Source organism: Phalacrocorax carbo, chromosome 1 (assembly GCF_963921805.1).
Source record: "Phalacrocorax carbo chromosome 1, bPhaCar2.1, whole genome shotgun sequence".
NCBI classification, from domain to species: Eukaryota; Metazoa; Chordata; class Aves; order Suliformes; family Phalacrocoracidae; genus Phalacrocorax; species Phalacrocorax carbo.
Window position 1 is genome coordinate 62,938,341 of NC_087513.1, and position 26,071 is coordinate 62,964,411.

The 26,071-nt window shown below is 42.4% G+C and overlaps 1 protein-coding gene across 6 annotated transcripts in view; it reads right to left on the minus strand.

Annotated features, from left to right (window-relative positions):
• Window positions 1-26,071, minus strand: part of TBXAS1 (thromboxane A synthase 1) — a 246,993-nt gene that overhangs the window by 197,725 nt on the left and 23,197 nt on the right. Inside the window, exon 1 of one of the 6 annotated variants that reach the window (XM_064456622.1) lies at window positions 7,446-7,599. The exons of 3 other annotated variants lie outside the window; for them this stretch is intronic. In XM_064456622.1, the coding sequence (XP_064312692.1) occupies window positions 7,446-7,468 (23 nt within the window). In that variant the 5' untranslated portion in view covers window positions 7,469-7,599. Of the gene's footprint in view, window positions 1-6,895; window positions 7,230-7,445; window positions 7,600-26,071 lie in introns of those variants that run through there. 2 more of the 6 variants (XM_064456612.1, XM_064456629.1) reach the window with 2 other exon arrangements.

Here is a 26,071-nt window from a genome sequence, read left to right on the forward strand (position 1 = left end):
AAATACTTTGCCTCTATAAATAGGAGCCTAAGCAAAAATACCAAGCCAGCTAACAATTAGCCAAACAGTCCCAGACATGTTTAGGCCTTTCTCTATTGAAAGGTTTATTAGAATCTAGCACTTGGCTTTTATCTTAGTACCTTATCCTACCATGCAGTTTTATTAAATATGTTTTAGAGCACTGAGACTTCTGTCGAAAGACATCACAAAGATCTCTCTGAAGAAAGGCATGTCTCCCTTCCCCATACCAAATAAAGCCTATTTGGGAAACCAATCATCCCATAAGTCTTCCACTCCCCAAAAAATATAAAAAATAATCATCATAATTAAAAAAAAAAACAGGCAACTATTGTGAACAGTATTCTTTCAAAGAAAGGGGGAAAAACAACAGAAGAAGCTCTTCTACATATGCTTGGGGAATGTCTATTATTAAACAGCACAATCACAGACAGAGATGCAAGACCACAACACAGCATCATTTTGAACCATACAACTACAGCATAACATCATTAGAGGATGTTGTGCAACCCTCTGCATGTACAGAGAGATGAGCATGTGCGGACATATGAACAACTGTAAAGAACGGTTTCCAACTTATAGTAACTGCCAGGAACCTAAAGCATCTTTTAAGAAAGAAGGAAAAAAGATGCAAAACCTAACCGTTTCAAAGTCAGCACACCCAAACACATCCGTGAATAAGTACAGCACTTTTTAAAAAATAGTAACATAATGAACTTCTAACCAAGTCCCCTCTTCAACATAAACTAACAAACAACTCATTCTTCTAGCCTGCTCCTAAATACTAGGCCTCATAAGGTTTATTTCAACTTGACAACACTCACATCCAGAGGACACCACATACCCTTCAGCAACAATGCCTGCACTGGCTTACCACTCTATGAGAGGCAGGCAGGATTACTTATTCCATCAGCAACATACAAAGCACCTGAGACTTACTACTATGGGCAGGCCACCTGTGGGCTTAGACCTCCTGAAAATTAAAGTTGTGCTATTACTTTTTTCTCCTGACAGATCAGAGGTAGAAGAACAGCTGCCTTTTTGATTCTGAAGCAAGCATATTTGAATGAAGCTGTATTTCACAGCAGAGCATAGCCTTTTTCAGTGTGTGTGCACAATTTGCCTCCTGTTGCTTGACCACTGGCACAGCCTTTCACATACACCCTATCATAGCTTTTCTACGGAGCAAACCGGTGAGAGACTGACATGTGATGTTAGAAACTAGCATTTGAGAAGGAAGAAGAAAAAGGGAAAGAAAAAGGGAAAGAAGAGTTTGGTGGCAGTACATGGTGATGGGACAAAATTTGGGGACTTAGGTTATCTGAAGTGCTTGTGACCAAGCTTAGACAAAGAGGTTTTTACAGTTATAGCTGCTGGCATGTTGGCAAAAGGGCAGATGAGTCTTTTACTTGCCTGCACCTGGTTGGTGAAACATTGCAGCAAATAGATGGGAGATGACTCAGAGGCCTTATGAAACATCCTCAGACCAGTCATTTGAGGCTACGGTGGTTCCTATTGTTCCATTAGCAAGTTGCAGCTGGTGATAAAATAGGTTGCCCGCCTCTAAAATGGTGTAAGCGTGTCGTAGTTTTTGTTTCTTTTTAAAGATAATTTAGTACTTATGAAAGATGGTATGTGAGCTCAGGCAGCTGAGGCACCCTAAAAACACAGTAATTACAGCACCCATGTTAGCTGCTCAGTCTTCTCCACCTTACCAGTGAATTGGCCATGGTCTTGTTTCCGTTCAAGCAGCAAAAGAGCAGTTCTGCACATAACCAGTACTCCAAAACTCTCAGCTTACAAAGTTCTTAAACAAAACAAACTTTCCTGGATTTAATTAAAAAACAAGAAGTAACCCAGAGGGAGCATATTCTACATCACATTATCCTCACCTATTAGAAACACATTTCAGTGTTTCTCTCATTATAAAGGAGAAAGATTATATAGTTTGCTTCGCTGCCTGCAGCCACATTTTTCAGACTTGGGTGTCAAAAGACAAAGCTCCTAAACCTGCATTTAGCTACTCAAATAAAGGGGTCTATCTTAACTAGCCATTGCACAGAAATCCTACGCAAATGACGTGAAGTGGCAGACACCCAAATTCTTCTAAAGAAAAAGAGATATCATCACATTACGTACACGTAAGTGTCCAAATACAGACACCTGAAGATAGCAGAGGAAAGAAGTTTTGACCACATTGGGCAGAAGAGTTAAGATGACAGGAACACCCAGCTGAAACTGTTTGTTGCTGTGCTAGTAACAGAAGGAAGAAGTAATAGTGTAGAGAAGGAGTGGAAAATAGAAGAAAGGAAGGATGAGATGAACAATGAGGGATTTGTTAAGTGTGCATCTTACAAAGGGGGCCAGGGCTTCGAGAGAGCACAGGGAATGGGATGCCCCATCCCACCGACACACAGACCCATAGGTCAGCCCTGAGAAACGCCAAGTTGGCAAGAAGCAGACTGCTGCACGTCTGCTGTGCGTCTTGCACGGCAACAAGTGAACTGCGGGGTTTGCCCTACCTGTTCTGTGTAGAAAATTTCCTTAGCCCTCAAAAGCTGTAATTTGAAGAGTAGAGACACAATTTTTACACAGCTAAGACGCACAACTGTCTGTACAATTTTTCTAAGTGTATGCCCACACAAACCCCTAATTATCTGCACTGTCATGTATAATTAGTCAGTCTGAACATGTAGTAATCGCAAATATGTGAATGTTAGGCACACTTCATACATTCAATAGCACCCTGTGTTTGTACACAGGCAACTCCCAGTAAGTATAACTAAGATCATACCCTGAAAGGGGCAAGCAAACAAAAGGTTTAGTGTATATGTCATTTATCTCAGGACCTTACATGAAAACAGAAAATTCCTTTCCAAAATATATAATCAAGCATTTTTTCTGTGTTCTTTCTTTTAAATAATTGGACACAGTGCTTCCATGGCCTGCACTAATGACAGAAATTGAAGCTTATTATTCAAGCTTGCTGTGATCAATATAGAGAAAACACGAGGACAGTCATGAGCAGGCAGTCCTAGCACACAGTTTTTGAGGTCAGTGAAAGTTATTGTGTGATTATCTTGAAAAATGGGCATTATCATAGAAATATAAATGTGGAAATGGAGGAAGGATGCAGTCAAGAAATATCACTGTGCACATCTCAGCACACCTAAACAGTCTTTCATGTAGCTGAGCCTCACATTTGCAAAAATCTGGAACTACTCAAACACGAAACTCTGCATATAAAACAGGGTTAACTTAACCCAAGCATGAAAAGGCTGGCTAGATCTACAACAGCCCAATCTCATCCATCTCTTTCTCTTATTCTAGGTATCAGAAAGATTGAAGTATTAATAGCTGTCTTATTGACTCATTACCTTACAGGCTTTAAAATCTGCATAAAAATAGATTTAAAAAGAATCTCTTATTCAAATCAAGCACATTTGACTGCAGCTACATCAAACAGAGTCCCAGTTTTATCAGAGATATGCTGCTTCATGTCAGTTAGTTGACACAACCACGCATCTGCCTCGGTGCTAAATACATGTGCATGCAGAGAGGAGGGGGAGAGAAAGGAGGAGAGCACAAGCCCGTATGCAAACATGCTGTTATCTATTTTTTTCCAGTTGGAAAAAACTGTTAGCACAGCTCAATCAAATCTATTGAAAAGAGCTAGGGACTCATTCAACCACCCTATTTCAACAAGCTGTTTATCCTGGGCCTTATCCTAAATGTGCTGAAGACCATGGGAGTTCCTCAGCTGACCTCAGTGGGGTTTGGATCAGACCCACTCTGCAAGTAATCTCATTTGATATGGTTGTGTTAATTGGCTGTATTGCTGGAATAAAATGTATTGCAGGCCATGAGAAGGGCTGACAAAATCTGACTTTGGAAAGCAGCAGCAAAGCTTGAGCATGATAAAGGCAATGTAAGGGTTTTGCTCTTGCTGTACAGGCACTAGTATGATCCACGGTAAAGCACGTAAATAATTTGCACAACATGAAGGTTATGTCTCAGCTACCAAATAAGTGATTTAACCCTCTTCTTAAATTTACTGTGACAACACTGATCCTGTTCCCAACGCCCCCTCCTTTGCAAATGCTTTAGCCAGATGTAGAAATAGGCAACACCGATTCTCCAGCTTCACTGTCATGCTCAGCCGCATCCCAAATCAACACGAAGAGCTCTTGTAGCTCTGGCCTTCTCTGATGGAGGAACATCACTGTGCAAGACTTTCAGAGCAGTAATGTCTGCAGCACACTGTAGGTTTGCATTAAAAAATGTATTGCCCAAGTTGTCAGACTGTATTTTATCAATTAATTTGCTACATTTGCTGTTTCTAAGGGCTCCATAGAGCAGTGATCTCCAAACCTTTTTGATCGTGCAACCCTAAAGGTAGAACGTTTTTGAGCACACACACCCCCAATATATGTATATGTACTTATTTATAAATTATACATGTGTACTAATGTACTAATAAATTCTGTACCTTACAAAGCATACACAAAAGTAGAAATTAAGAAAGGATGAGATAAAGATGTAGTAAACTTTTTTTTTTAATTAATGGTACAAAATATGTTTTCTTCCTTCACTCTAATGGATTACCTTGTGCATCCCTTGGTGTGCACCCCACTTTGGTGCTATAGAGGACCACTCTATGGAGGTGCCACAGAGGACTCAGGTATGTTCCCTTCCTCATTGCCAATGACATTTCAAAGTCTTAACCACATACATGCAGACCCTGGCCTGTTCTTCAGGCAAGAAGCGGGCCTGTGAGTGCTGGGCAGCACAACAGATGTTTGCTTTCTGCATCTGCTGGTTGTCACTGTATCACACAACTGCTCAGCACTGCTGCCTTCTGCTCAGTGCTTAAGGCTCTCCCCAAATTTCCAGTTGCAATCAGTCAATGAAAAACCCCCTCACCTTTAAATAGTATTTATATTATGCAAACAGAATTAAAAATTTAAGTCTTCTCATCTTTGTTTTTATGGACTGAGAAGTCGCACAATGCTTTCCTACATCTTTCACTTAGTCTCATTTTGTGTCTCCCCTCCTTTCTGTCCTACCGAAGACATCAGTCTTCCCATCTTTTCTTTTTCCTGTTTTCATAGATATGAGTAACCCATCCACCCCCTCACCCCTTTGCAAAAGTTTTTCTATAATCTGGCCACCAAGGTGAACTTTTTGGCTCCTTTACTTATTTCCTAACAACATCTCTTACTGGTCTCCTAAAAAAAAATTCCTCAGATTAATGAGTTCTGTGGCACAAAGACAGGCATGTGTTACTGAGCTTATTCACATAGGGGAGCCAAAATCGCCTAATAAGATAGAGCTTTAAAGCTTTATCAGTTTATGAAAAGGCTTAGGGGATAACACAGGTGCCTGTGGTCGCAGGGGATTGGGCTCAGCGTCTCAGGAGCCCCCTTTCCAGACTTAGGCTGTCACCCACCTTTGCCTTGCTTTCTTCTGTTTATTGCTGGGCTGCACTATAAGCAGTGGAAAGCAGAAAACATGCCTCCGTTTATTTTTTGACAGGCCTATCCATTCCCGTATTTCACAAGCTATAAAAAAGCCATGTCAAATTTAGAGCACCACACCTATTATCATTTCCAGTCAAAGGTAGGGCCTCCACGCTTGTCTTCATGCTGACTGCTTTCCCTGTAAGCCATCCCCTTATTAACATCAATTGCAAATCAAACTGTAGAGGTGAAATTCATCACTGTGCAAAGAGTCAGCAGGTATCCTACTTCAGCCCATCAAAACAGGGCTTACATTAAACTCTAAGTAGCGCTTAGGTCTTATATTAAGCCTTCATAGAGGGTGTACTGCACTTTTTCTGAGTTACATTTCATGCAAACCATAACACTAGGAAAATGCACTTCAACACTTAGGCACTGTGCAAATAGATATTACAAGGGAAGAAAAAGCCCTTCAACAGATAGGCTAAGGGGCACTATATTAGGAAACACTTGAATGTTTTTTTTCAATGCCATTTTATTCTAAGAAATTGATCGCTTTTCTGAGAAAATTATAAGTGATGTGATCTGATAACCTGTAATAAACACATTATGTTCTCCTAAAGAGACCTTATCAAGTGGAAAGTGCCTTTAAAGCTTCTCAAACTACATGAGATTCAAAATGCCTGTCTTTGTTACTGACATACCAACAAGAAAACAATTTTAGGAAGGACCCAGAAAACCCCACTAAAACCAGAAGCCAGTGTTCAAGTATGATTTTTCTTAATAGGATTTTATAGCAACACAGTTCCACTGACTTCTATGGAAAAAAAATAAAAAAACCACCCAAACAAACCACCAACAAATTTGTGTTTAAGGGAAAACAAAACCATAACTGCTTCTTGAGAAACGCTACAACCCTCATATTTTCTAAGTCACTGACCTGACCAGTCTTTCCTCTTCTGCTGAGGGTTCAACGCAGAACTGCAGCTGTCCTGGGCCTGGGATAGGAGGGGAGGCACCACGGGGCTCTTAAAACGGTTGCATCCGAAAGACTGAAGCTACGCTGTTTTCCTGTTCTCCTTCACACAGCCATGGCAAAACTATGACTGTAGTACAAAATCCATACTGTTACCAGACTACCACAACCACATCAACCACATCAACCACACACGCCGCACTAGCAAAGACGTGCTCCACAGCGGCATAGCAAAGCCATGGTACCCAGGACCATGTGGAGCTCTATGAGTGGAATCAGAGCACTCAAGGCCCTGCCAGCAGAGCTGTATGTATCAAGGACCATGCTTCTTCGTACTCCCTGCACATCACCGTCTTGTAGTACAGAGTCATACATTAAGCTCAGTTTATTTCTCTGAGAGCAAGGAAGGAGCATTGCTATGGAAAGGTGGGACACATCCTACCCTGGCCAGATGGTGCTTCTCTTCTGGCAGAGGGGAAAAAAAATCCACAGCTCTTTCAATCACTTCACCTCATATTAAAGTACTCCTCCATCAAAGTTTGAGCTCACACTAGATGGGTGGCACATCACTGCAGAGCTTCAGGCTTGTGCCCAGCTTCCAGTCAGTGGAGGCAATGTTGGCCTGTGTGTTGGCTCTTGGGGATTTCACTACCACAATCCCTCACCGCCCCTTCCAGAAACAGACTCTGCTGCCCAACAGCACCAGCACCAGCTCTCTCTGTAGAAGGAGAAATGCCCGCAATGGTGCTCTGGAGGATACACAAGCAGGATGTTTCGTCTGGGCTGCTAACAATCTGCACTGGTTACTGATTACAGAATTACCACCCCTCAGTTAATGAATCATCTTGTCTGCAAGCAAGAGAATCCCACCAATCTTAAAATAAGGGTTACCTGCAGTAATTAATTCAGTATAAAGTATTAATTATTAAAGTATTAATTAAGTATAAAAACATCAAACTTCCAGATAAACCCGTACAGGTGTGTGTGCATACCTGCAGGAACAGAAAGCTTCCATGAACTATTTTCCCTGTTTACATGTTCCCCTATTTATGTGCCAAAAAAGAAAGAGCAAAGCACAACAAATAATATTACTGCCCTGTTTGACTGCCAATGCAGAAGCATGACTCTGTGCACAGAAAGTCAGAAATAGCGTCCCACCACCACCTCTCCCAAGCACGTGCGGCGGCAGGAGGACAGCCTCTTCCCAGAAGGAACAGGACAGCAGTAAGAGCTGACGGCTGAGTTTGCCCTTTACGCGTACATCCAGAGGGGAGCATGATCTATGGGCAAGAATGTGCGTGTATGTGGGAGTGAGTTGCGGTTCGTGGCAGGGGTGAGTGCTTGCCTTCATCAATCAGTAGAAAGTACACAAAAGAGGCCTCAACTCAAAAAATCCCCTCACCCTGCCTCCCGCACTCCTCGTAGCTTCTCCCATAAGCACGCGTTCAGTATTTCCTCCTGCTCCATTTATACTTATTCCTCGTCTCTGTGCCGAGTGCTGCGCAAGCCCATCAGATGAATAAGACCTTTATAAAACTCACAGGTGCTGTTGTGCATTGCTGTTCGTGTAATAAATATGGCAGTAAGCCAGGAAAGCCAAATGATTATATATGCCTTTAACGCATTTAGGAAGGATGAAAGGGTGTGGGAGAAGGGGAAGGAGAGAGGGATAGAAGTTTAACACTATGGCATTGTTTTAATGGCTATTTTTGTTTAAAAAAAACCCACACTGATGTGTATGTGCAACAGAGCAAATGAAAACAAGGCAGGTTTCTGGATTTTTTCAGCACATGATGTGCTAGGTGAGGGTTGACACTATGCATACAATGAAAGAAATGCACAAAAGGATTAATCGCACAGGCAATTGCAAACCAGAGCTCCTACAGCTGGATGAGAGCAAAGACTAAATTGAGTTGTAGCAAAAATATGTTAAATCAATATTAACCACCGACAGCAGGAACAAATCTTTATTTGGATACAGTTTAAACAACCCTCCCCACTCTCTCCCTCCACCCCATCCCCCCCATACAGATGCTGTTTCTGAAAAGGTCTCTCAGGACTGTGAGGTATGGCTGGAAGTGTACCACCAGATCCCTCAAAGGGACAGGTGAAGCAGGATTCATGCTGAGCTAGCAGTCACACCACGGTAGTGAGGGACTGATGCTGCTGTGCCAGAGCCACGAGAGCCAACAAGTACATGGGCACGGCGCAAAGGACACCTTGGAGGGTCTGCGGCGGCTCCGCTGGGCACCTGCATGGCTGAGGAAACACAAAGTGTAGCAGCAAACCTCAGGCCACAGGCTCCTCCTTTTCCCATTGTGGTTCCAGACCACCTCTCCTGGGTACCTGCCCCAGTCTGCAAGGGCAAATAACTGTGTTAAAGCATTCAGCGTGGGGGCCCTCATGTGAAACAAGCTACACAGAGCAGCAGCTGATAGGCAGGCCATCGCTGAGAAGAACAGGAGAAGCAGCTATGTTTTCTCTAACAGTACAGAATAACAGCAGCCATCTAACACTTCAGACTGTCTTTTCAAAAACAGCCCAAGACGGGCATGAAGTTGTGATGAACGCTGCATATTCTTCCTTGCAGTCCAAGTCATTTATGTAGGAGACCACGTGTGCATCAGACTAGCTAAGAACTCGGCTTAGTCCACATGATGCAGGGCAGGAAAGGCGCTGACAAACCAAGTCAGCTTTCAGAGAGTTGACAAGGCATTCATTGCTACCACAACTTTCCCCTTGTTCTGTAATCACCGCCTGCAGAACAATTGAAATAAGTTTCCTGGAATTTATTTTAGAAGCTTCATTTTGTTATCAATATGCAGGAAACACTGCAGCTACACTGGGGAGGAGAGATAGTTCCATGGCACTCATTTTTCACACAAGCACAATATAATGCATAAAGGCTAGCACACTGCCAAGACAGCCTAAAAATTTAGGCCCACTCTTAGCTCTGGCATGGACTTGTACACCAGTGGCAAATCATTTCTCTGTGCTCAGGGTCTCCCATCTTTAGATGGGAAAAACAACGCTCTTCCAAGAATTCCAGGTTTGTTTATTGAACAGCTGAAGTCTTAAAGCAAAAGGTGATGCAGACACTGGTATAAGAAGTACAACTCTGTGCTAAAGTTGTGTTGGAGTAACTCCTCTTCCATGAAGGACAGCCACTTCTCTCTTCTTTCTCAATGACCACACTTTCAAACCTGTTCTGTAGTTGATTCAGTTTTTAGGATCAATAACTCGGAACTGTGGATGAAACTGGTGAAGCCTCTTCCTCCATGGCTATTCCTCTTAAGCTCTTGACATTTGTCATAAGTATCCATTTATGAAGTGTTATTTAAATGTAGTCTTCTGGTTGGACAAGACAGACTGCAAGCCAGAATCAAACCCAGACAAAGCCTATGCAAAATGTAACCTAGATAGAATAGCGAGTTTGAATTTGGACCTGTTGCAAGGTGGTTTGTTTCTGATGCTGGGGTTTTCTTGGGAGAAGAGAAAAGGTAGTCAGGGAAGGAGACTAATAAAGGTATTTGTAAATATACCGGGTTGCCGGCTTTAATAGCTAAATTCAGGACAACACTGCAACCAGCAAGTCCGGATGACGCACACCTGAGCCAACGGAAGGAGTTTTCCACATTGCATTAGTGTCCCAGCTTTTGAAAGCAAAGGCTTGCAGGGGTTGGATTAGCTTGGCTGGCAAAATAAAAGTACAGTAGGAATGTGATTTACTTTTTGGGAAACAGAATTAACTTTAACATACCTCTCCTCGTTTGTCAGTGCTTACTAGCAAGCGGTATCTCCCGTCCACCCCACCATTTCCTTTCCAAGTTGTGCTTCTAGGAAGGCTTCACTGAGGAATGTGGAGGGTACAGATGGATTGCTTCCATGTTTATTCTTTTATTAGGAATTTGTTTCAGTGAGCACTTCTATCATAACACAGTCTGATTTATGCTTACCTTGCAGCAGGAAAGACAAATGCACTAAACTTTCCACAGAACAAGATGATCTCATGCTTTTAAAAGCAAATTTTTAAAGGATTCTTGTAAGGGACAAGACTTTGCCCTTAACAGCAAGCTGCAGCCCAGAACCTATGTCAGTCCAAGTGACTCAATACATTACAATCTACTGACAAATTCTTATTTCAAAGCTCTTCATTTCAAGAATCACCTTTATGGTTTACATATTTCTTGGGGGCAAGCCAGTCACTTCCTTTGGGGCACTGGCAATCTTCATTCCAGCAGGACAAGGTGGCGATTACACTTCATTAAGAGGTGGGATAGAGAAAGAATGCGAAGACTTTTCATTTACCTTTATGTGAGCACCAAGCAGAGGCTTCTACGCTTTCTTTGCAGCAACTGAATTTCAGAGGCGAAATAGATGAGGGAGAGGAACCTGTACTGGGCTGGTGGATCTAAGTTTCGTGGGGGGTCCCAGAGCTACTTTGGAGAAAAGAGCTAGTAGGCTCACAGTTAAAGACTGCAATGGAAAATCTAGATCAGCTCCACTGACTGAGGGAATGAATTCTTCCCTACACCCCTCAGCACTACGTGCAGAGATAAAGGTTTGCCCCTTGATGCTTAGCAGAAGTCTGACTTTCGAGTCAAAACAGTACTGTGTCATCTGGCTGTCTGGGCTACACTATACATGTGGCGTCTGCTTGATCTTCTCAGACTGAAGAAATGCTGGAGATAAAGTACGTGCAAATAAAAATAGTTTGAAGAAGAATGCTAGTGATAACACCCAGTAGTACCTTGTTGCTTCATGCTTCCAAACGTTCTTAAAGAGTTGCTCATGTTTCACGGGGAAACAGGCAGCGCTTTCTGCTTACAAAAATAACTGACACTCCAAATTTCCTCCTCCCTAACGCTATTAGGGGAGATATTGGCATATAAACAGGATGCAGACATCCAAGAGGGTTTTTGACCGGTAACAGACCCTGATCCCAAGTACACCAGTAGCCCTCGTCCTCCCTTTGTAGCCCAGGCTCTGCAGCAAAGGGTCAAAATGGGAAAAACAACCATCACGATTATCTGTAGCCAAGATGACTGTAAGGTCTGAGGGCTCAGATTTCAGATGGGAAAATGAGAAGTACATGACCCACAAAACCCTCAAGCAGTCCAATTTCTATTTTAAAGAGTGAAGGGGAATGCAGGCTGTGTAGAGACACCTGAAAACTGAAAAGAGGTGCAGTCGGACCCACCTTTCAAGAAAAACAAGAGCTGTGTTGCATCATATGCAAAATAATGCCTTGCCTGTATAGCCTCCAACACCATGAAGCAATAGAAAGGGGAAAAAACAAACTATCCAGCTACCCCAGTGGAGAAAAATATTGAATTATTCTTTTTAAAGTCTTCAAACACCAAAAGAGCTCAGGTAGGTCAACAGCAATAAAAAATAAATATATGAGAGAGAGAATCATACAAACCCCTTTGATGACGTGCTTTTCTAAAAATAACCATGGGCACTTATTTTGCCCCCGAACCCAACGAGCTGAATAAGATTGCGTTACAGCTGCAGAGTCACATTGCAAGATAATACAGGATGCGAGCCAGATTCTCACCTCACGTAAATCAGCACAGCGCCACTGGAGTCACTGCAGTTATTTTGAACAGCCCCAGAGGAGGATCTAGCCTCACATTTTTGTGTGATATACACAGCTCACAAGCAGCGTGACCAGCTTTATTAAAGTTCATATTTTTCCAATCACAAGTGTCTCACATGCTTCATTATTCAAATTTTCTATAAAAAAAATTTAAGATCTCAGGGTGCCCTGAGGACCAAACACATTTTAAAGGAAAGCAGTCAGAAGTAAGGCAATGGGTATTTAAAGTTGGGTTTTGTTTGTTTTTTTTTCCTGCTTGTCCTATTTAATGGGTCAGGAGAGCTAGCAGGTTAAGAACAGGGTTACAAAGAGGCCCCCTAAAACTGTCCTTTCTCTTTCTTCCTGGCTAGATCAGAGGGAATCTGGTTTGTTTATTTTTTCCTGTTGTAACATAGGTCAAAGTATTAAAAAGCCTGAGAATCACCGACCTCTTGCTTACAATCTTTGGGCTCACACATATGACAAGACTGGGCAGAAAAGGTTAAGTTCAAAGCAGCTTGGACCTCTAGGGACACTTTGAAGTACTTTAGCATAATCTAAATTCATAAGGACCTCTTTAATGTCTAAGTAAACTAACAAATGCTTTTGGAACAGTCTAGCATCCCCTAAGGAAAAAGAGCTGTGCAGTAATAATCACTGAATTACCCAAAGAGTCTAAAAAAATAGTCTGATAAAAAATCCTATTAGAGCTGGTCCATTCCTTTGGTAAAGGTAATTGCATTTTTTGCTTTCTAAAAGCAGCAGCCATCATCTTCATCCCAAACAGAGTTAGTCTTCAAAGAGAAGTGCCATTCCTGATAACTGGTGACAGACCACCGTGAGGAAGTTAACCGTTTAGGGCTGAACTGTGCTCCTACCACCAGCCAGGGATGATGCTGTGCCACCTTGATCCAGCCATCAGAGAACTATGAAGAATTAAAACTCCTCAAGCAGAGTGCACAACCGACGTGCTGCATCCTGGTTTTGGACAAAAATATACTTGAAAAGGAACTGGATAAGCACCTACTTTGAAGGACGAGCTCCTTCAGAGCTTCACTGCTGTGTGCTTTGTACATGCACATTTCTAGAAGCAACGGAGGGCGCTCTGTTGTATCTCCAGAAGAGAAACAACAGAATATCTCTACAACCAAATGACCCACAACACACTGCAGTTGGGAATGATGCTTCCGCCTCAGAACAAACTCCTCTGATGTTGTCAGTAGTTACTCATAGTTACTAGAAATAAAAAGGGCAACTTCCCACCAACTTAGAATTGCGTTTCTTGAAAAAAAGAGATTACTTTGGGTGTGGAAGTGAAATTAGGCTATCTTATGCTACCACAGGAGCATTATTCTACATCATTAATTTTGTGTCATTTCAGAAGGGATCTACTGACCTGCCAACATGTGGTCAGGAAGGAAAATTTCCTTTCTTATTATGTACAAGTAGAAAGCATAGAGAGGCTTGTTTTTTCCATTTTCCACAGCAGTGTTAATTCATTTAGGATGAGGCAAAGAAGTCATACATCACAGGCTGTTTCTGGGAGATCAGCATGACATTTTCTCACAGCCTCTCTCTTGCTTAATCCAGTATTTACCCAAATTGGATGGATGTCAGTACAGCAGGCAAAGCCTTCATCCAGGACACTGGCCAACAGCTATTAGCTGATAATGAATACAGCAGTACCAGCAGTCCTCTGTTTTAGACCATAGGATCTGCAGACCAGGAAGGTCTCTCTGCTTTGTGCCTTGCATGATCAGACACATGGGGCTGAGAGGATCCCAGTTCTTCCCAGGAGGGGCTGAAGACAGCTCTGGGAGCTAGTCCTGTCAGCAGGGGCTCTCACTTGGCCACCTGACATAGGGGACCTTGAAGAGGAGGAAAATACAACAAATAGACTTCCTGTGGCTAGATCATTGCAAAGTGGTAACTAGGGGAGAAAGCAATACACTGATGCCCTACGTGGTGGAGCACGGTAGTGGTGCAGGAAGAGCACATTATGGAGCAGAGCCTTGAGGTGTGAGTGAAACAGAGACACGGAAGTTTTGCTGCTTTCCTCCCTCAGGTAACATCAAGGCTTCCACTCCTTCAGCTGAAGGTGAAAGAAAAGGGGTTGGTAATAATGGCCTGGATCAGGTTCCCGTTTAAAGTAGCCTCTAGAGAAGTACAAGTGTACTCAATGACCAAAGCAGCTGTGGAACTAATTGCAACACTTTGCCCAACATTTCATCAAGCACAGTAAAGACCCTGTCTCCATATGCCATTAATAAAAGGCAAAAAGAGTCAACAATTAGCACTCAAGGAAGTTAACAGCTGGGGGGAGGTATTTTTTTTGCTGGACATAGGGTCCTGGTAAATTCAAGGGGTGGCTTGTAACTAATTAAACGATCCGAAGAGGGAACTCTGATGTAGCCCGAGACAGTGGCTAAATCAGTAGAAGGACGTCTAAGTGTGCCGGGTTTGCGTGCGTGTACAGTAGCAGTCCCCACTGTGCATGAGCTGTTCAAAGCAAGGAGCACAAACTCTGCCAGATGTCCCGTCTGTCCCATGGCCTAGCGTGGAGCAGCAATGTCATGTATCCACAATAGTTGTGCAACTCACACACAGTATCAGTGCTGGAATTACTCCCAGACTCAGCCCTGGTCATTCATAAATATGGACAGAACCCAAGTCCTTGATTATAAACACTCTTACACACAGTTATGCAAGTGACTGAATAATTCAGGCTTTCTTCCCAGATACGGCATAATATTGAGCTATGTAAGAACACAACTCTGCTCTGGCACAGTCTGACATCTCTGTACATCAGCCCTTCTCTCCAGCACAGCTTGTAAGCTGGCAAAGAGCAAAGCTTACAGAAAAGCTTACAGAAATGTGACCTCTCATGGCAGCACCCTCTCCCTCTTGAGCATCCCCCCCTCTCCTGCCCAGCTCCCATCGTGTGTTTTGCACTTTGCCTTAATGTCTAATCCCAAGAAAAGAGAAACTGTTCCGACTGCCTACTGGGGTAACACAAGCTCCACGGCTGGCAGCGTTACGCCAGCAAGACTGTGGCATTGTGAACTCCAGGGAGAGTTTGAGCAGGAGCGTACCCATATCCAGGTACAGGAGGCAAAAACACAGCCCAGAGTGAGAGGATCACTGTGGGAAAGTGAACTCTGATCCCATAGTCTCCATCACAACCCATCTAATCCATCCCAATATCACATACGTGCTTCATGGGGTTGCTATAAGAACTAGATAGCTAAAAGTTAGAGAAGGCCTTAAATTTAACACAGTGTTTCCATCTTTAGTAAAGCAGAAAATACTACCATCATTCCCCACAGCTACCTAACCCCCTCTACTGAAACAGCGTTCTCTCAGTGACTTGTTCATGCACCTCAGTATTGACTTCCTTCCTCCTTCCAGTTTTCCCTTGACTAAACCATCTTTGAAATCCTTTTCCTTGACTTGTACTGGGCCACGATACCGTGTGAGACAGACAGGTACCTCGCTCCACAAAAGCTCCCATTGACTCCGGCGAGAGGTCTCCTGGGCAGACCAGCCTCACCCTGAACTGCATCAGGAGCCAGCTCCAATTTCTTGTGTTGCAGCAGTTCAAGGTGCTGGCTGATTTAACACGTCAAGAACCACATGTGAAAATGCTCCAGCCGTACTTTCCCTGCTATACATATGTGTGTGTTTTCAGTTTGCATACAAGTAACAAAGCAAGTAAATATGAACTGCTCAACGCTTTGCAAAGTACCTTTCTGGTCCCCTTCAAATCTGGCTATTTCAGAATTTTCTTTGAGAAGTACTCTATTATCTACAAGCATCATATCAGAAGAACAGAAAACAGCTTTTTACAGGTTTAGTTATTTGATCCCTGCAGCAACACACTCCTGACAGAGTTTTATAGCACTCTGTGGAGTTTTCTAGCAATGCTTCTTCCATCTCTTCAACTGACAGTGGAATTGGAGCACACCTCTTGTATGGGTGTAAGCGTGCTTCCAGTCTTTACAGCCAATTCACAGCTGCACAATATTAAACACAAAAGTAAATTATCATTCCCTATTGCATTATATGAAAGGGCAGAATACAGCTAGCTATTTAAGCCTCTGCATAATACTTTTAACCTAGAACAGAGAGAAAGTGCATGCTTTGAAAGCTATTTTTCTTTCAAATATTCAACTAGGTCTTCTGTTCTAGGTGAGTATTTCATACAGATAATGCTAAGCAGCAGAAATAATTCCTTCCACACTTGTTCATTATACAAATTCTGATATAAATCCGCATTAGAAATCAACCCAACAAAAGCTCAGACAAGTACTTCACAAATGCTTAGCTGATTTCTCAGATATCCACAATAAAAAAAAATATATATATACTTGTTGCCTTACTATGAATTTGGACCATATTTGGCAGTTTTTCTTTGCTGTTGCACTATGTTTAGCAGTTTGGTTTGGTGCTTGAAGGGTAACCACAGCAAGGTACAAACACAAACACAAGAAGAAGAAGACCAGAGCATTTCAATTACTTGGTTTTACCATAAAATATCTACACTCTCATGCAAAAAGAAAAAGCCCCCACATTAAAGTAATTTCTTTTTCTGCGGCTAGGGGACATTCTGTGACAGGAGGGAAGACATTCCCAGACTGCTTCTTCCAGACCTTTGTGCTCACAGCAAAAATGTGCCACTGCCTAGAGTGACTGTTCTCCCACTCACCTTTTATGCATGTACTGTGCAAACATTACATCCAGAGTTGGAGAGGCAGTGGTTTTTAAAAATAAACAGAAAAATCATATAAAGAAGGTGCTTCAATTCTTCAGTGTGGATGAAAAGTTTGAAGTACTGCCTGTCTTCCTCCAAAGACAACCATCTCCCTACTAATCACAAAACATTCTTTAAGGATCTGAACCTTACTGCTTACTGCACACACGAAAGAGACTATGAACTAAACTGGACTCCAATGGTTTCAAGATTATTAAGCCAGCAACCATCTTCTCATCTTTTTTTCAGCATCCAGTACTGTGGGGCTGGGTTTCTGTACCCCACACCAGTCTCTGTGGAAGAGTGTATGTATGTGGGGGGAAGGAAATCATCATGGGATTATTTCTGTTTGACTTTGTAGGGAGTTGTGGTGCCTCTCTGGATGCACTTTGTATTTCTGATGCCAGTCCATATGTCTAATCATCTCCAAACTTCCCCAGTGCATACTTTTGAATCATGCTCAGAGGGACACACACAGTGGCACTCCAGGCTGCCTTCATATTTATTTTTCAATGCATCTACTCTCATGCCTGTGGAGAAAGGAGACCAGTCAGCATGCCTGCAGAGAGACCGCTGGGGGCTTCCATCCCCTGCTGAGCTCGGCAGCAGCCTGGCTCTTTAGCCTGGCTCCGGCTGAGCTCTCACCATTCACCCTCTTTGAGCGCTGGCTGCTACTGCTTAGCTCATAAAGGTCTCAAATGAAGAGTTAAACGCTGTACAGGAAAGTTGGAGCAAGCCTGCAAAAACATTTTGATAAGCTTGTGTGCAAGTGGAAAGGCAACAGTACACAATAGTCAAGAGCCCACGTGCTCTGCCCTGGGCTAGACATAAATTCTCCATCCCGCTCCTCTGCTCTAAGTGATTCCAGGTCATATCCATACATCACAAAACTTTACTATTGTGCTCACGGTGTTTAAACTTGGGGCAGGAAGCAGCTGGGCTCCAGTGTATGATCTCATACGGATCTGGGTAGGTATTTCCCTGGGAGCATGGTACAGCTTTTAGCAGGCTTAACTTCTGCTCCGTACCTGTGTTTTCCTGCCTGGGGAAGGAAATACCATTGGACTCTGGCACCGGCAGTGGAGAGTTGATGGCAGAGTATCTCCAGAGGGAACCATTGTGTTGCAGAGATGTTGAAAAACAAACAGCTATCCAAAAGCAAGTGAAATATAAAGACTGACAAGGTTAAAACACAGGTTCATCCCTGAACAGACCTATACCACGGGCAGTTTTATGCAGAGGCGGAGCCCAGAGCAGACCCAAGTCTCGTGCTGGAGGCTTCACCTTGCCTGCTGAACACTGGTACCATGGGCTGAGATGGGGGAAAGCAGACACCGAGGATTAAGCACTGGGCATGGGAATGGGGCATCAATGAATCTCTTCATGCAAAGCCTATGAGCTAGAGGCTTCTCTTCCAGCACCCACTGCACAAGTCACAGTGATCTGAAGGCACCCATCTGTTAAAAGAAACTTTGATCTAGGGCTAGTCCTTAAGCAAAGCTGCCAGGATTGAGAATAGCAGTAATTTCGCCCCCTGTCCCCACCAACACCTTTCTAGAAGACTGTGGAGGTCTTGCTCCATGTCTTATTCAGGAGGATGTTTTTCCACCTTCCCCCATCACCCCCAGGTCAGATGGGGGAGTATCTCACAGACCCTGCATGGTTGTCTTCTTACTAGAGATACCAATGGAGAGCAAAACAGGGCTCTGAGTAACAGATAAGGCTGGACAGGTGGGTGATACTAATTTTTTATAATTTGACCCTAGAATAATTGAAGTAAATGTCACAAAAAGTTACCCTAACGCCTACATACATACTAACATGTGATATCCAGTAAGCAGCTGTGTTTTCACATAGTTAGATCAAAGGGGCTGCAGAATAAGAAGGTCATGGTTTGGTTACAGTGTCTAAACAACTAAATCAGTGGGTACCACTGGGCCTGTCACTTGATCTCATTACCCTGACCTCACCAGCTCTGGAATTTAGTGACCTTCCCAGATCAATATTTCAGAAATGACTGAAGTTTTAGAGTATGCAGAGATTCTCTCAGTGTTGGCTAGATAATTATATCAAAAGTCCAGGAAAGGGGAAAACTTGTTCACCCTTTCCCATTAACATGCATTTCTCAATTGCTCTGGAATACAGCACACACCCGGCGGGGAGCAGCAATTTTCCTCTGCAATTTGCATCGGAGTATTTTTTTTCATTAGAACATTTTGGAGATATTTATTTATTTATTTATTTATTTAAAACCAGATTGCTGTTACAGGCTTTCTTACATTTTTTTCCCAGCTCATATTTTCCAGGACTCTGGAAAGCTTTACTCCCCAACTTTTTTGTCATTTTTACCTCTGTAAACAGAAAGCCAAGCTCCTCAGCTGTCAACATTTAATCACGTGCAATCATATTTCCTTTTGCCAGCTTTCATCATCATACTATGCATGTAAGGAGGAGGAAGCAGGGCTCAGTTTATAGCCAACATACTGATACTACTTTGTTTTCTATGCACCTGACACCTGTTTGTCTGGTTCCAGCTCACCAAAAATCCTACACTGGCCACATGAATTAAATTAACTTAAGTTCAATCTCCAAGCTTCCGGTTGTTTTGGGTTTTTTTTTTTAATTTTGTTTTTCACAATAAAAATAGCCTACTTTTAAAAACTTGGCTAAGGCTTCTTCCTTAAAGTTTTATTAGTTCTGCTCTGCAAGAATAAACCTGGCAGCAAAATCTCACAGCTTTATCATGAATCCCTCATTATTTGGATTTTTCTGAAAGCATCAGTATTAAAGCTGCATGATTGCCTAAGGAAGTGGTGTCTGGGCATGGATAAAGGGCTCCAGCTAAAACTTACTTCTAGGCTTGTGGTTGCTAGGTAGAACTGAAAGCAATCTCAAAGTCCGGAAACCTGTGAGCAAGTAAAGAGTTGTTTATGGTTATGCTTAAATAGCAAAAGTGAAAGTCATCAGGATTAGGGTTCCCCCCTAAAAAAATAATTGCACAATATTTTGGAGTTTGAATAAAGCATTTAAGCATTCAAAATCCTTCAGTTGTGCATTCTGCCCATAGCGATGGCATGCAAGCATAAGAGGTTTTCCTAGCCACCTGGAAAGATAACACCTACCCCCAGGAGCAATGTGCCACAAACCTCCATCCCTCTGAGATGGCCAGATGGTTGTCCCAGCAAAGAGACAGGTCTCAAAGTAAGGACTTGCGCCAGTGGAAAGTCCCCTATTCTTCAAGAGACACATTTTTCTGCCAGAACTGCAAAATGTTCCCCCAGCACTTCTGTTCCCAGCATTCACATGCTGAACAGTGGGGATGACGATTATTTAGGAGGTTTGGCCGTTAGCGGAGCATTCTGTGGAAGAGCAGTGACATTTCTACTGCAAAATAAGCTTCCCAAGCCTACCTACGATGCTGGGATATACAAGCCCTGAAATTGATTGAATGCTGGTAATCCTGCTGGGACTGCCACAGAGACTTGTCTTCTTCAAGTGAATTTATTCTGCTCTGTATTTCAGAGATCACACTTCAATTTAGAGCAACTCCATGGAGTTCAGTGGTGCTTCTCTTGCATTACAGCAAGGTAATAAAGATCATAATCAAGCCTTCTATGCTCCTAAGATATTTCTTACTTGGTTTTGTTAGGAAAGGTCTATTCCTCTCATCACAAAGGCATGCATAGTTAGATAGCACATTGTGTAAAGATTATTTCTCCTGATGTGGCTGGCTCTGACTTTAACTGGGTCATTTGAGCACCTTTACATACTAAACATGAACAACAAAATGTTCTTCAGAGATGAAAACTAATTTAAGCATCCATTTACCTTGCATTTGGCAGTTAGAGGAATGCTGGTTGCTTGCTTGCTTTCTTTTAGATAGTGAGGTTAATGGCCCTTCAAAAACAACTCCGAAATATGCTGTGGTGACATACCATACATAGTGGGGGCTAGGACTTCCTTTTTAAATCCTGTTTGGTAGTTAACAGTAAGGGAAATGGAGGTTCCAGGAACTTACCTCCTCTTCCTCCTCTCGTGCATTGTACATGCAAGTGGCATGCTTGATGCACTAAAGCAAAGCCAGAGCCGTACCCACATTCACCTGTGGTGCTGCTGATCTCCCTTTTCTGCCTAGGGATTCCTCACCCAAATCATGAATATCTAGTGGTTAAAAAAAAATCATATGTTTGCATATCTAAGTTTATGAACTCAGAATTAGTCTGTAAATAAGCTGTAAAAGTCTGAGGTAAAGGAAATGATGCTATAAATGAACAGCACGACTAAACTAATGAAAAGATATGCTGTTCATGTAAGTGCTCCTTATAATATTGAAAGAAAAAAAGAAGTGGGCCAACAACCATTTGTTAGAAACGTGTCTGTTAAGAGACACATTTGCAAGAACTAGTATTTTAGACAACATTTTAAGGCCAAATTTCAAGTTTCAGTTTACACGGGCCTTCACTAGGGTAAGACTTCAAACAATCTTCTAAACCATAACTGAGTTTATGCCTTCTTCTGAAAAACAGTCAAGATTAAACATATAATAAATTCAGAAGCTGAAGAAGCAACCAGACAAAAAATGATGCATCAGCTGGGACTTTGGCTGAGGACAATCCCAATTTGTTCTTTGCTTCTCCAAAGAGATTAACTCATAGCTGAAGGGATGGCCCTAACTACTGGGCCTCTGATTTGATTTATTTTTAGATACAGCATGCACAAAAGTATTTTAAAAAAAGAGAGAGAGAGAGATTTGCTCATAGGAAATGTAAACAACAGCCAGCTAATAACTGGAAGGAAATAAGTGTTTCCGATTATCTCCGACATGCAAATCCTAGATTTAAAGTGAAATTGCAAAAACACAGATTATGGAAGACATGGCTTCCATCTGAGAAAAAGAAGCCAATTTCCCTGAATGTTGCAGTTTCAGAGTTGAGTGAATCCACCTTGGGAGAAGTTGTTAGCCAAGTTGGATCAATTCCCATTGGTCCAACTCAATTGGACTCTGATGTCCCATTCATTTCTGAGGACTGCTAAGGATGCATTTGATCTTCAACCAACTGGTAGCCAATGCACACTTTTGATATAAAATATATTACCCAATTTGAAAACCCCACTATCCTGTGAGATACTACCCTGCACTTTCAACTAAATGAGGTTTCATAAGCAGTTGAGGTAGAGGAAGGCTGGTGTGAAACTAGTTGAAAGGGAATAAAGCCTCTGTAAATAATTAATTACACCATGTAATACCAAAATCCCCTAATAAAAGCAAGGCAGTCAAAATCTGTCAACTGGCTAGAGCAAAGCAGCCAGCGGATACCCCAGGGAAGGATTCTGGCCCCAGGAACTATGGCCTGGTTGCCCAGTAGGCAAGTGCTTTCAGATTCTGAGGAGCTGTGCAAGAGGACAGGCAGGCATGATCAGACTCTGCAAGATTAGGTCAAGTGAAACATCACATAAACATGATTGCACAAATCACATCACTGACAGTGTCCATCAATTTATCGTCAGCCTGAGCATTCAGAGTTTTGCTGTCCTTGTGCAGATCCCCAGGTGAACAAATAGGCATGACCCACTGAGATACGGTCCTGTGGCTCTAACAGTGCCTGTGTCACCTGCAGTTGCATAAGTGAAATGCTTTTCCCAGGTGCAGAGAATACAGACTAGCACCTACCTTGGATCCTGCCTGGAAAAAACAACCACTACCAGAGGGTTGACTTAGATGGGTTGAAGGTCATTGCCTTACCTCTGCAAATGGAAGCACTGAGCTCTGTGCTTGGGCTGTTTAACCAAACTCCTGCTTAAGCACAGACTCCTAGTTCTTCCAAGTCAGTAGTGACCTAAAGTTCCTGAAGTTTTAATAGCTTGTACAAAAAAAAAAAATCAAGCAAAGGTCTTAGCCCACCATTTAGCACCTGGTTACACTTTAGCTCAGTTCTAGGCAGAAACTGCTAGGTCAGGAAGACCATGGGGAAAGCCATTATTGATTAATTGGTCTTTTGGAGATCTTTTAATATCCAGGCCCCAGAATGTCTGCAATACTCAGGAGCTGCTGTCTAGATTCAGTGTGACAAGACTCAGTGATGTGCTTTTGTCAATAAGTACATACACTTCATGCTAAGTTGCTTTATTTAAAGTACGAATCATAAATAGTTGTATGTGACAAACTCCCCAGTATTGAACCTTCACGGCTGCCAAGCAGCATCCTGCAGAACAGAACAAGGAGAGCTATAATTTTCTTTTCTTCTTTTTGTTATTTGACCTTCAGTTTTTCAGTTGTCCTTGGATCAGTCTGGAACTAAATATAGTCCTTTCAGCATTATTTATATGTTTAACCCAAAGCTACCCATGTGTGTCAAGGGACTATCGTAACACTGTTCTAAATTATTTTAACAGCTTATTTTAAATTGGAAAATGTGGTTTTTGAAAAACCATTGTCAATTAATTATGATTCCACAAACTCCTACCAAGTCTCTTGTGTTTTGTAACAATTTGCTCACAGCCTACAAGACAAAGCCTCCAACTTGCTCAGAGAAAGCTCTTGAAACTGTCCAGCCTTTGAAAACGCTGACTGATCTTTAAATTAACACATTGATAATGATTTTGGCCACCAGCTATTTACAAATGCAATGCAATTTACAAATAAAAAACCCCATAGATGGATCTGCTGCATCCCTGGGGATCAACAGTCATCAGGGCTGAAACGTCCCTTAGTGCACTATATCTCTACAAACTCTTTGGAATGTGAACCAAACCCCACCACATTCAACTGAAAGTCATTAGTGTCTCACTACATATAGCAATATATTCTTCAGGCTTTTTACTTGCTAAGCAAATAAAAGACAAAACAGCCACTGTAATGATCTTCCCTGAAACCTTGAGGAAGGACATGGCCCCTGGTAGTGGTTCTGTGGTACGTATGCCAGCTACAGAGCTAACTAAGCCAACAAAGAGTTGGGTGGGTGGACAGATCGGTGGGCACACATAGGTGCACACAATTTCTACCAAGCAAGAGCAGTTTCCCCTCTATCATCACAGTTCTGCAAACTGCATCAATTTTATTTACATAACCAGTGTGAGCAACTTCAGCGAAGGATTTACGGTGCAGCTTTTGCTCTTTTACTGTATCAATATTATGTTTAACAACATTTTTCAGCCAATAAAAGATCCATGTGAAAGTTGAGAAAATTATTTCTAACTGTTCTCAGGTAAGAAAGAAAAAAACGAACACTGTTTTATCACTGGTCTAAGCAATGCAAGCCAAATTCAGCCTATGAATTTAAAGGGCTTGCACTAGTAAATCAGCTTAGAGCAGTTATTTAAGAGTTCAGAATTTCTTGGATAATGAATGAGACAAGCTGTCCGCATAAACTTTAGCAAAATGTTTTAAAATTTTACAGTCAGCTCTATAACTTAACATAAAATAGTGTCACACAGAAAAACAACCAGCTATTTTGACACCAACAACTGGGACAAGATTTCTGACTGTTAACCACGCCATTTAAAGCCAAATTTTCAAAAGAAATGAGCACCTAAAATATTTTGCTGCTTTGAAAAAAAAGTCAGCTATGTTACAACGCTTACCTTTCATTTCCTTAAAGCTCTGAGTTCAAGCTCCTTAGATGCTACAAGCCTGAATGCTCAGACATAAGCAGATCACCTTGGGAAACCAATACAAGTTTTAAAAAATTGATTCATGTGCAGTTGGCAGTCAGCAAAATTTCTACTGAACTTTTGTTGCTGCTCCCCAACTTTACCAGGCCAATTGCACAAAGTAAATGGAACAGAGTTCTCAAGTGAATTTCAGACCCTGTTTTTTTAATGATACAGTAAATCCAGGTGTAGAGGAAGAAGCCTCTGTTCAAAACCATCCCAGCCACACCTCCCAAAGCATTGATCTGGTAGAAGCAAGCTCTGTTAACTCTAAATTTGTTAATACTAAAAAGTGAACTTTGAACCACATCAGGTACAGCCTATCTTCTCCCATTAGCATAGTGGAAATGGTATAAATTATTTGTCTTGCAGTCCAATTAAATCCAAACGGTCTCATGTGCCTGGCCCAGTCCAGATCAGATCTGCCTTAGAGTATGATCCAGTGCTGATGAGTGTGAACCTGCAGCCGGAGTGCTGCAATGACAGATATCGGAGTGGTGTGGAGAGACTGCAGTTTTTCAAAAATGCAGAACAACATATCAACAATGGAATGAAGATATACAAGGCAAAGCCAAGGTGGTGTCATAAAAATACATTCAGGGTCAATAGCTAACGTCCCTGTTATAAAAGTCCTATTGGTTTTACCCAAGGTTATTTCCTTAGCTGCCAGAAGTCATTTGGCTAGAGATGGGATAAGGGGGTTGCTTTGGGCGCCGAGCACGATCTGTCCAAGGATCAGATCAGTTATGTTCTGCTGCTTAGTTTAGAAGCTGTTTGTTCTAGTCACTTGCTTTGTATTTATATATAAATATAAATGTATATATATATGTGTGTCCATACATGTATACTTACAGTGTGTTTCCTTAAAAGCTCTTGGGAGCTTTTTTGGGTGAGAAACCACAGTATTTTCCTTTTGTTCTAAGCCACGCTTTATCAAGACAACCAGAAGAAATGTTACCAAATTTTACTGCCTCCTGCCCCCAATAGCTCCAAGTTTCTCCACGTCTCAGAAGCTACTGACTATTTATGGCAAAAAGACAGTCCATTAACCTAGCAATGCTCAAACTTTTATCACCTTTCCCTGCCCCTGCAAGGATAAATACTACTCCCCCAGGCCCCAGTTTAGGAACATCTGGCTTAGCAGCCCTCCTGTACAGAAGCACATCTCAGGAGGGGGAGATGAGCAGATAGATGCTGCTGAGATAAGAGATACCTGCAGCTGCACCTCTGCCAAGGGCTGACCTGCAACTATTCCCAAGCATGTAAGACCTCACTTTCTCTACCAGCTCCTAATCCAGCACTGTCTGCTCTTTCCCATGCATGATCTCCTTCCACGGTGCTGGTGGTTCTCACCCCCCACCCCCCTGCACCTTTTGGCCATTTACCTGAGGCTCTCAATGTTCACCAGGGCCAAACAAAAGCAGGAAAGCAAGAACAGCCATCAACGGAGGGCTTCCAACAAGCTGGAGGGGCCATTTCTCATTGCCTTCCACCAGGCTTGTTCCTGCAACAGGCTTGTGCCCAGCCACAAAGCCGCTGCAGCACCACAGAGGAGCTCTTCACTGACACAGGGACACACAGAAGCACATGCAGAGCAGCAAACTCCAAACAGGCGTTTTGGCTGTACCATCATCCCC